Consider the following 11,922-nt stretch of genomic DNA (forward strand, 5'->3'; position numbering starts at 1 on the left):
AAATAAAGTAGTAAAGTAGTACTGACCATATAAAATTTAAAAGTTTTGCACAAACAAATCCAATGTAGCTAAAATTAGAGGGGAAGAGGCAGCTAGGTGGCACAGTGGATAGAGCACCAGCCCTGAAGTCTGGAGGACCCGAGTTCAAATCCGACCTCAGACCAAACACTTGACACTTACTAGCTGTGTGACCCTGGGCAAGTCACTTAACCCCAACTGCCTAAATAAATAAATAATATAATATAATATAATTAGAGGGGAAGTAGGGAACCACAAAAAATTTTTGGCAGTTACATTTCTCTGACAAATGTCTCATTAGTAAATAAACAGGGAAACGATTCATATTATAAGAGTCATTCCCTAATTGATAAATAGTCAAAGGACAGGAATAGGCATTTTCCTAAGGAAGAAATCCATACTACTTAGAGACAAATGAAAAAATGCTCCAAATCACAAATTAGAGAAACCTGAATTAAAACAACTCTCTGGTTCCACCTTACATCCATTAAATTGACAAAGATGATAAAAAGAGGAAAATGACAAATATTGGAGGGGCTGTAGGAAAACAAACATACTAATTCTACTTTTGCCTATGGGGTCAAATGAGCTCATTTGGTAAGTGAGTAGTGTCAAAGTAACCAAATCCACAGCCTAGACCCCAATATGGATGGGGGAGAATGCTGCCCCAGCACCCCAGGGTTGGTGGAAGTGTGAATTGGTTCAGCCATTCTGGAAAATAATGCCCAGAAAGTTATTGAACTATGCATACCCTTTGACCCAATAGTACCACTAACCAAAACCTCAGGAATCAAAGGAGAAAGAAAAGCACAGATGCAGACAAAAATATTTATAGTAGGTGTCTTTGTTTTTTAAATAACGTTATAGAACTAGAAACTAAGAGGATGTCCATCAACTGGGGAATGGCTAAGCAAACTGGAACATATGAATGTAATGAAATTTTTTTATACAATAAGACATGAGTAAAGGGACAGTTTCAAAGGAACCTGGGAAGACTTGTATCAACTGATACAGGACGAAGTGAGTAGAATCAAGAGAACAATTTATAACAACAGTTGTAAAGATAACTTGGAAAGACTTAAGAATTCTAATCCATGCAATAATTAGCCACAATTCCAGAGGACCCATGATAAAGAATGCTACCCATCTCTTGTAAGGGAGGTGATAGACAAACGGTATAGATCGAGACATATTTTTTGGATATGGCCAATTTGGGAATTTATTTTGACTACTCATATTTGTTACAAGGGTTCATTTTTCTTTTTTTTTTTTCTTTCCAATGGGGAGGGGAGGTAGAAGGAATAGAAAAGAGATTTTTCATTTAAAAAAGTGAAATTAAATTTCTTTAAAATGACAAGGTTTGAAAACTTTTTTTATATGATGGGCAAGGGAAGAGTAAAGAATATGGAATGATTCTAAGGTTGTAAGTTTAGGTGACTCAAGGATGGTAATGGCCCCATTCAGAAAGAGGGAAGGATTTGGGGAGAAAAGGAATGAGTTCTGTTTCAGACATGTTGAATCCAAAGGGAAACGCCCAATAACCAAATGGTGAAGCAGACCTGGAGCTCAGTAGCAGATTTAATAGTGGTGGCCTCTGAGAGAGGCCTTCGAGGAAGGGAGGGTTTCTGCAGGCAAACATACGCAGAGAGGCCAGAACTGCTCTTGGTCTGGGAAGACTACCTTTTTCTAGCTGAAGCATGAATGGCTTGCCTCCCAGTTACCTTCTTTTGAATTTAAATTTCCTTTTAAATTCCCAAGGACCCATGATGAAAGATGCCAGGGAGAGAACTGATGAATTCTGAATATAGTCTGAAGCATACTTTTTTTAAACTTCCTTTTATTTTTATTGTTTTATTTCATTTGTGTTTTCTTTTGCAAATGACTTCACATGTATAATCGGAATCAAACTGCTTGCCTTCTCAAGGAACGGAAAGGAGAGAAAGGAAAAGAATTTGGAACTCAAATTTTTAAAAAATGATTGTTAGATCTTTTTACATGTAATTGGGAAATATTTAACAAAATAAATAAAAATAATTTAAAAATAAATAAATTTCCTTTTAAATAGCAACTAAGCTTATTTTTTCCCCTCTGAAGATTATCGGGCTTTGAGGATCTACCTAATGACTTTAAAGATTCTACTCGGTTGAATTTTCTATTGGGGCAAGGCATTTTTTAATAAAGTTTAATTTTTTTCCTTAACTCAAGTGCGAACCTAGGATGAAAGAAATTGACTCTGTACTACTGCAGTTACAAGACAAGATCCACCCCACTCGTCAAAGTTATTTTGGGTCTGGAGCAGGGACTGTGGGTTTTCATAAGATGGAAGATCACTAAAGGGCACTACTCTAGAATCCTGCTCCCAGGAGCTGGAACAATTGCTATTTGCCTCTTGGTCATACAGAAGGGCACTGGGGGCTCCACCGTGATGAAACCACTCCTACTGGAGGTGCTGAAGGGTAGTAAAGGGCTAGGCCTGCTGCCCCAGCAGAAAACACTGTTCTAAAACAGCAGGACACCAGAGGTTCTTAAGGAGCTGTGAATGCACACAATCAGTGACAAGTGCTCTCTGCTGCCCAGCCCCAGGACCAGGTGGTACTACAGATAACTACCATCTGGCAAGCCTTGTAGCACTGTCAGCCATCATCATAACAGTGATCTAGAGCAGGCCTGCACAACCTGCCGCCTGAAAGCCTTTGGCATGCTACAAGTGGCCCAAGGGTTGCAAGTTGTGCAGGCCTGAGCTAGAGAAAGGATAGTTTATATTGTGTCGGTAAAGCTGAGGAGCTGGTTCTAACTAGTTCAGAGAACACAGACCTTTCCACGAGAACTCTTTATGTTCCATTTCCAAAGATGTCTCTTTTAACTTTACTACTAAAACACACCAAAGTAAAGGCCAAAGGCAGGAAAGACCTGATCTTTTACAAATATTTACTGTTAACCCTTTGCCAGGCACTGTGCCAGGTGCTGGGAATACAAAAGGAAAAGCAAAGACAGCCCCTGCCCTCAAGGTGCCCTAACGTAGGGTACACAAGACAAGCAGCTCTATATTCTTCACAAAATTGCTACAGTTTCTGGCCCTTTTCAATGGCTAATTCTAAACTGATTCTGATTCATCACCATTTCGCCTCTTCCCCAACTAACTGGTCTCCCTGTTGCTGGCTGTCAAAATGATCTTTCCAAAGATGAGTTCTGACTGCGTCATTCCCCCATTCAATAAATTCTAGTGGATGGATGGCAGAGGGTGGGGTGGGCAGGTTAGGAAGGGCTTGGAACCATTCTCTCCAGCTGTTCCCCAGGCCTGGAACGCTCTCCCTCCTCGTATTTCCAGCTCCCTTTCAGTCCCAGCTCCGACCCCTTCGTCTCTAGGAAGGCTTTCCCGCTCCCACTCTCCCTTATTGCTAATACTTTCCCTCGGTTAATTTATCTCGTATAAATCTTGTTTGTCCATAGATGTTAGCCTGTTGTCTATCACATGAGGCTGAGCTCCCTGACAGCAGGGACTTTCCCCTTTCTTTGTACCTCCTGCATGCTTAACACAAAGAAGGTGCTTCATAAATGTTTACTGACTGACTCCCCCCACCCCCTCCCCCAGCCGCCCCATCCTCTAAAATAAGCCATCACAGCACCGCCTATGCTCCAGGCTTCCAATTCCAACAATGGGACATCGAAGGGTCCATTTCTAGACCACAGTCCTCCTGGTTTCTTAGCTGGCCAGCCTCCAAAGTCAGTCCCACCCCATGTTTACCTTGTCCAAAAGCTCCCTTGTCTCTTCAGTGAGGGGGTCATGGGAGAACATGCAGTCATCACCATTGATACAGTTTCCAGTTGTATGAAAGAGCTTACAAGGAAAATCACGTTTGCAAAGGTCAAGGCAAAGTCCTCTGATGTCTGAGCCAGAAGGGGCAGGCAGAGGGGTTGGTCTGATCACCACCTTCCTCAGAGAAGAACAGAATGGGTCAGAGAAGAAAAGGGTCTCCCTGCAGGCTATCAGTCCAACGAGCTTCCCTGTGCCCACATGCCCTCAGCAGAGCTGCAAGGCTGCCTCGGTCCCGCCACCTGGCGATTCACAGAGGCCACCTAGCAGAGCAGTGTGTGGGGAAGCAGCAGCAAACATTCCCAAGAAGGAGGATCGCACACTGGGGCTGCCTCTCTGCCTTGGGCGAGCCAGGCCTCAGGCACCAGCCATCCCTCCCTCCCTCCCTCTCACGGGGAAGTGTGAGGGCAGGTCTTGGTAAACATTCAAGAACAGGAGGGGAAAGGGGAGAGAACAGAGGAGTGAGAGGAGCAAGCTCCCCTTCCTGGCATCATCAAGGCCCAGGGCCTCAGGAGGGGCGCAGCCCCCAACAACCAGAGGTCAAAGGATATCATGCATGTATGGGCAGTTCTCTGCTCTGGCACAAAAGCCGGTGATGTAAAACTTGCACAGCTCGCGCTTCTTCGGCAGCTCGATATCGTGGCTAAAATTGCAATGTTCTCCCTGCAGGACACAGAATGACAGCGCGCCCGCATGTGCAGCGTGAGAGGTCCCCTCTGCCCCAGGCCCGCCCGCTCCTGATGGCTCCTTCATCCAGGAGGCCCTGGGCCAAGACTCAGAGCCCCGACACCAACGTTAGGAGACACACAAGGTGTGGGGGCAGAGGCGCACGTGGTCTGGCCCGCCCCTTGTCCCCCACGCCCATTCTGCTGGAGGGGTCCTGACTTACCCATGTGCACCGGCCTTCCACAAAGTACTTGCAGATGACCTTCCCCTTCTTGTCCGACTGCTGGTGGGGCTTGTCGTGGTCATTCCTCCGATAGCTGCCACCGCCACCACCATCCTATTAGAGCCACAAGAAGTCAGCGGAGGGGAGGCTAGGAGGGCAAAGAAGCATAGGCCCCAGGACAAAGGGGAGCGAGCTGGCCCCGGCTTTGCTCACACCTCAGAGAGCTTTGTGCGAGGACCTTCTCGGACATAAAAGTGTCACCGAGGTAAGTGGGAAACCCCTCAGAATAAAGGAGACAGGATAGTCTGAGTGTGACTGCCATGGGGCAGTGCCTGCTGTTCTCACCAGCAGGCCCGAGACCAGGCCTACTGAAAGCCCACTCACCCCCATGTCCTCGTCGTAGAACTCTTCATCATCATTCATGCCTCCTTTGTTCAGGCCTCCCCTGCTCCCGCCTCGACCGCGTCCTCGTCCCATGCCTTTGCCTCTGCCTCTCGAGCCTCGGCCTCGGCCCCGACTTAAACCTGCGGGAGAGAAGGGCCGAACCGCCTATGCATCTCCTCCACCGACGGGTCGCTCCACCCTCACCGAGACCCCCCACCGGGCACCACCCCGTACCTCGCCCTCGGCCGTCTTTCGGCCGGCGGTACTGGTTCAAGTCTTTGGAATACTCGTCATAGTCCTCTTCGCCCAACAGCTCTTCATTCTCTCCAAACTAGAATTCAGAATGACAGTCATCTGTGCCCTCCCCTGCAGCCTGTGGCTAACACCTTGCATGCCGCCCGCGTCCAGCATCCCCCCCAGAATGACACCCAGTGTCAGGTGCTTTTTCTTTTTCTTACACACAAAGCGCAGGCTGAACCTTCCTATTATCTCTGCACCCTAACTGAAATAGCGCGTAATGTTTAGGATGCAAACAGGCTGGTTTGCTCTGAAGATCAAATGTGATACAGAAAAGCTGTGGGTTTGTGTGCTCTCTAGACCCTCCGTATTAGAACCACATGCACTAGAGAGTGCTGGAGGCTGAAGGGACACTAGGGTTCTTTACAGAGACAGAGGTGGACACACACACACACTCGGGAACAAGGCAGGAAAACAGCCCGTACCTCCATTTCCTCCTCATAGAAGTCTTCTTCCTCTTCCGGATGGTCTCCCATGGAGCCTCTGCCCCTCCCCCGGTTTCCTCGGCCCATTCCTCTCCCTCTGGACCCTCCGCGTCCTCCTCGGCCTCGGTAGCCTCTCCCTCTGACTCTGGCTCCTGCAAGACGATCGAGCACAAGAGAGGCTGGGGATGTGGAACGCTGCTTACACTGGCAGACTTAGCCGATGTGTGCTTAGTCTTTCTAAACTGCTTTCCTCCTTTTTAATCCTCTATTACAAGAGATGGCCCGATGCGCAGGGGCATGGCAATACAGGAAAACCATAAGCCCTGTGCAGGCATCCCTGCCTCCTGAAGACCCCTCTCTGGATGGAAAAGAGAAAGCAAGGTCCCATGGGGGGTCTGGCCGAGGGCCGTATCGCCCTGGTCTACACTGTCCAGCAGAGGCCCTTCCTTAGGACGGACAGTTACATTCTGGAGTAGCTCACCTCGCCCTCGGCTGCTGCCTTCCTTGGCCCGTCTATACTGGTTCAGCTCTTTGGTGAAGTCGTCATACTCTTCTTTCGTGAGGTCATCCTCCTCCTCCCCTTCGTACTCCCCATACTGCTCATTCTCATAGTCATCGTACATGCTATAATTCTTGCTCTCCATTTTTGAGTAGCCCTTCTTTGACAAAGGGGCATTGTGCGACGAAGGATACTGCTGGTGAGACTAGAGGACCCAAGGAAACAAGGAAAAACGAGCTGAGCCAGCCTGGTCCATTCACCGTCCCTGCGTCGTCATCCCCCAGTCCACGCTTCTCTTATGCTGATGAGGAAGCTGACCACAGGGGCCACCAAGGGCATGACAAGCAGAGCCAGGCTGTGGCTTGTCCCACTGTGACATCCACGCCTCCTCTGCCTGGAGTGAAGCCCTGCTACTGCCTCCATGGCCCCTGAGACACTTGGGTAAGGGTCTACCAACGGTGCATGTTTGGGACCTAAACCTGAAAATATGTGGGCCGCCCCCTGGAACTGCATGCCAGAAGTCTATTAGGAACTCTGAGCAACACAATGACCAATCACGATTCCAGAGGACTCGAGATGAAACCTGCCGACCCTCTTCTAAGGACTTGGGATGTCAATGGAGGTATTCTTAGGGACATGGCCAATGTGGGAATCTGTTAGAGGGGTTTGGTTTTTCTTGCTTTCTCTTTTTTCGTTTTTTTCTTTTAAGGCAATTGGGGTTAAGTGACTTGCCCCAAGTCACACAGCTAGTAAGTGTCAAATGTTTGATATGAGGCCAGATTTGAACTCAGTTCCTCCTGACTTTAGGGCTGGTGCTCCATCCACCGCGCCACCTAGCTGCCCCTTTGCTTCTCAAAGAAGACAAGGAGAGAAGTAAGAAAAAGAGAACGTGGATCTGAAAATTAAATTAAATTTTTTAAAAAAGCCATATCTAACTCCAACAATACCAGCATAAGTCAAATAACTACAGAATCTTTCATGGGCTTAACTTCCTGTTTATAATGTCAGTTTTCCAATTTACAAAGCCTTATATACCATATGCCCCAACAAATTTCAAAAGGATCGGATCTAGATATAAAAACAAAAACAAAAATATAAAAAAATTAAGAGGATATGGCGTTATCTGTTAACTGTGAAAAGGAGATAAATTCTTAGCAAGTTGTAACTAAGGGTAAATTATAAGAGATAAAAGATTAATTTGATGATACAAAAAAGAAAAAGCTTTTTTACACAATTAAAAACCATACAAAGAAAGATGGGAAGAAAAACTGGGGTAAAACCTTTCACCCAAGCATTTTGATAAAAGGCTGATGACATCCTAAATGAGGATATGAAAAGATGGCCGAGAAATCAACCTCCTACTCTCAATGCAAGTGGCGCACTTCACACCACCTAACTAATGAAGACCTCACGAAGCTAGCAGGGCAAAATAATCTGATCCCCGTTTTATAGGACATTGAAATAACAACAGACTTTTACACAGCACTTTTAAGGTATGCAAAGCACTCCACATGCATTATCTCATTTCTGCCTTGCAACAGCCCTATGAGACAGGTGCTTCAGACACTGGTATCTTAATTTTGCAAAGGAGGAAACTGAGGCTCATAGAGATTAAGGGGCTTGTTCACAGTCAGACAGCTCATGTCAGCACCAAGAGTTGCACTGAAGTCTTCTAAATCCAAGTTAAATGAGCTACTGTGTATAAAGGGCTTTGCCAACCTTAAGTGCGTGGTAAGTGTTCACTCTCTTTATCGTCATCATCGACTTCATCAGGCCATGTTAGGCTGAGGTTGCCAGTGGTAAGTGGAGGGAGCTGCCTAGCTTATGGGGATACAACTAGTCTGTGTCACAGCTGGAATTTTAACTCAGATTACAAACTCAGGGCTCTTTCTACGACCCCACATTGGAAAGTCAAAACCTAATCTCTTATGACCCATTTTCAGAACACTAGCACAATAAGATATCTACTTCTTCTCAAAAAGTTATTTGATTTGGTTTAGGGTTTGGAGAGAGGAGGTGGGGGAATTCCTTTTCTAAGGAGAAAAAACCTATCCAAAAGTAATTTAAATTTATGCCAAACTCAAAAATGGGATGGGGATTTCACTTCTGATACATAAAAAATTTCTAACTAGGTTCCAAAGGCCACATCCTGACTTTGGGAATCAATCTCTAAAATCCGGGGAGCGCCCGCCAATGAGAACATCCACAAATCTTTTGCATAATACGACATCACTCTGCTGGACCACAGACAGCTGGGTGCCTCGCTCCCCAAGCCGAGAACCCCAAGCCGGGGTATGAGCAATGCCGTGCTGGAATACTCTTCCATCTTGTCACTGTACTCACAGATGAATATGGAGGGCTGTAATCTCGATATTTTCGGTGGCTTTTTTCACTGGGACTGAAATCAGAGTCATCACTGAAATCGGAGAAATCATCGCTTGAAGACGCATGTCGCTAGAATAAAAGGGAAGCATGTTTACTGCTTTTGTTACAGAAGGAAGAATCTGACTTTAACAGGTTAGCCTAGGAAAAAATAACAATGGAATTATCTCCATACACCTTGAAATATCTGCCTCTATTACAGCTGCCCCCTCCTCAAGACAAGCCTTCATGCCCTCTCCTCAGTCTCTCAGGGAAGGTTATTAATTCATCTCAGTGCCTCTGGCCTTGCCTCTCCCTACATTCAAGATGACAGCAAACATCTGGTGTGTGTCTGCTGCATGCAAAGCATTTTCCTAGACAGCGGAGGATCTAAGGCATGGTCGCTGTCCTTTTGGGGCTTATAGCCAAACTGTAACTGACACCACCACATTACAAGGACATTAGGGAGTCCCAAGGCAAAGGGCTGCCTCAAGTTTGACAGTCAGGAGGGGTGAAGGACATGGTACTTGAGCTAGCTCTGAAGGTTCTTTTCAAGAGACAAAGGGGGAAAGAAAGAGAGGCTATTGCAGGCACAGTCTTGGCGTGAATCACAGTGACAGAGCAGGGTCCTGCCAGGCTACAAACCAGGGGGCTCAAAAGGACAGCTGGCACCAAGTGGGCCTTGAATACTGAGCAGAAGAATCTAAATTTGAATCCGCAACAGGGAGCCATTGAAGGGAAGTGACACAGCCATCTGTGTGTGTAAGAAATATTCTGATATGAGTATGAAAGACGGATGCGTCTAAGGTAAGAACAGAGGCCAGAAAACCTGCCAGGAGACAACTGAACAGCACAAAGGCTGTGTCCTACGATGGCGCCAGGGCCAACAGAAAGGAGGGGATACAATGCAAGACACGTGAGTCTCAAGGCATCATCTGCTGCCTAGACACTGAAGGTGAGGGATGGTGAGGGAGTGAAGAGAGCCCTAAGGACACAAGTGTCCAATACAACACTGCCACAGTAATTTTCCTAATATAGTATCCAGTACATTGTAGACATTTAATAAATGTTTGCTGACTAAATGATCACATCACTCTGATGTTCAAAAAATGTCCATATCTCCCTACTGAATAAAATTCTTACTCCCTTCAGCTGGCTTCAAGGGGACTGATGGCCGGCTGCACTTTTCTCTCTCATTCATTTCTCCTTTGTGTTCCTTAGGTTCTGGCCACATTGAACCATCACTATTACCTGAACAATTCCGGTTCTTTCCAACACTGGTCCCTGGCACTAATTTCTCTTGTCCTTTAAGACCCAGCTCCAATGACATACCTCCACATCATCGGTGACCCAGCCCAGAGTTCCCAGAGGAACTCCATCCTCTGGAACTGGGAGGACTTTGTCCTCTCATCAACTTCTATTCTAGTTACATGGTGCCCAGTCTGAACTCTCCCTAGAGTGTAAAGGTCTTGAGGGCAGGGACCACGAGTTCTTTATCCCTGGAGCTCCTCTCCAGGGCTAAGCACAGCATTGTGCATCTGGAGGTGCTTAATAAATGTCTGTTCATTTCAAGCTGACTTGAACAAAGAAAAAACCCGCAGCAACTCAAGCCAAAGTTTCAGAAGGCGGGGCCTCCGGGAGCTACCTTGTGCTTGGATTTCCGCTTCTTCTTGGACCTCCTCTTCTCTTTTTCCCGCTCCTTCTTTCTCTTGCGTTTCATCCTGCGGTGAGCCTTCTCCTCGTCCGAATCGCTGTGATGCTTCTCCCCTTTGTCTCGGCGGCTCCTCTCTTGCCCTGCGGGGTAGTCCTGGGCCTCTTCGGCCCCATCATCCTCCAGTTCTCCTTCTTCCAACTCTCCATCTTCCCTGTAAACCGAAGAAAATAAATCATGAGTAGGCTTTTCAAGGAGCTGGGCTAGGCCAGGCTTCTTTCTGGTTCTGGTTTTGCCCTTTAAAATATAACAGGGAACAGAGGGGGTTCCTATTATATTCAAAGACACAGGATATCTATCTCTCTCCAGACACAGAGAGAGAAACAGAAACAAGAGAGGGACAGAGAGATCTAGACAGCAAACCAGCTAAGAGATAGAGATAAAAGTGTCTCCCTAGAAGAACGTTTGGGATCAAGGGTCACCGCCCTGCCTTACCACCTCTAAACAAATGGCCTGTCACTTTGGGCACTGCCATTCTGAATAGAAATAGCAATAGGAAAGTCTAGATGACCACCAAACTACCCACAATCCTGAACAAATTCACTCTGGGAAGAGTGGAACAAAGCATGGAGGTAGGAAATTGAGAGGAAGAGGCAGCAGTGGTGAGGTGCTATAAAATGTCTAGTTACGACCTAGGAAAGACAGAAGATCTGGGGCAGCCTTTGTGCCCCAATCAAATGCCCACATCTACTGCCAGTCTGAAGTCTCTGGGACCACATTAGAATGTGACAGGCTGAAAAAAGAGTTAAGGTGAAAGACGTACAATGCCCCACCCCACCCCCATCTTCTGGCTGGCTGCACAGCGGATAGCGTGGTAGATCTGGAATCAGGAAGAGCTGAGTCCAAATTCAGCCACAGACATTTTCTAGCTGTGTGACCCTGGACACGTCATTTAGCCTCTGCTTGCCTCGGTTTCCCGAATTGTAAAATGGGGAAATTAATAAATTAATAGCAACGACTTTTCAGGTATGTCGTGAGGATCAAATGGGATAACATCTGTAAAGTGCTTACACAGCACCTGGCAGACAGTAAGCACTCCATCAATGCTTATTCCCTTCCTCTCTTCGCTGAAACTTGTCTGAACTGCCACTTTCTGTGCTCCTCCCACCCTCCCAACATCGAACCTTTCCAACTCTGTGCTGAACGCCCCGCTCTTTCTTACTCTGAAAGTTCAAACTGCTCTCCAGTAAAATGGTGCCTCCAAACAGGAACCTCAAAGAAAGGAAGGAGGAACTGAGGAGGGATGGACCACAGGGAATATTCCTATTTACCCACAGATCAGAGACAGACAAACTCAATAGCTGAAAAAGTAAAATGGGCTTCAAAATTTCTTCACCGGGGGCAGTGAGGTGGCACAGTGGATAGAGCAGCAGCCCTGGAGTCAGGAGGACCTGAGTTCAAATCTGGCCTCGGACACTTGACACTTACTAGCTGTGTGACCCGGGGCAAGTCATTTAACCTCATTGCCTAGCAAAAACAAACAAAAAAAAAAAAAGAAGAAAAAAATTCCTTCACCATAGTCCC

At 46.6% G+C, this 11,922-nt stretch overlaps 1 protein-coding gene across 9 annotated transcripts in view; it reads right to left on the reverse strand.

Annotated features, from left to right (window-relative positions):
• The window catches only part of LOC114030932 (zinc finger CCCH domain-containing protein 4-like), a 47,734-nt gene that overhangs the window by 23,245 nt on the left and 12,567 nt on the right, over positions 1 to 11,922 (reverse strand). For all 9 annotated transcript variants that reach the window (XM_027845887.1, XM_027845891.1, XM_027845889.1 and 6 more), the window contains exons 2-10: positions 10,333 to 10,552; positions 8,670 to 8,780; positions 6,309 to 6,531; positions 5,828 to 5,979; positions 5,340 to 5,436; positions 5,106 to 5,245; positions 4,722 to 4,835; positions 4,384 to 4,495; positions 3,764 to 3,873 (exon numbers count right to left, since the gene is read on the reverse strand). In XM_027845887.1, coding sequence (XP_027701688.1) covers positions 3,764 to 3,873; positions 4,384 to 4,495; positions 4,722 to 4,835; positions 5,106 to 5,245; positions 5,340 to 5,436; positions 5,828 to 5,979; positions 6,309 to 6,531; positions 8,670 to 8,780; positions 10,333 to 10,552 — 1,279 coding nt within the window. The remainder of the gene's footprint in view (positions 1 to 3,763; positions 3,874 to 4,383; positions 4,496 to 4,721; positions 4,836 to 5,105; positions 5,246 to 5,339; positions 5,437 to 5,827; positions 5,980 to 6,308; positions 6,532 to 8,669; positions 8,781 to 10,332; positions 10,553 to 11,922) is intronic.

Source organism: Vombatus ursinus, unplaced genomic scaffold, assembly GCF_900497805.2.
Source record: "Vombatus ursinus unplaced genomic scaffold, bare-nosed wombat genome assembly UNPS02015030.1, whole genome shotgun sequence".
Classification (NCBI taxonomy): Eukaryota; Metazoa; Chordata; class Mammalia; order Diprotodontia; family Vombatidae; genus Vombatus; species Vombatus ursinus.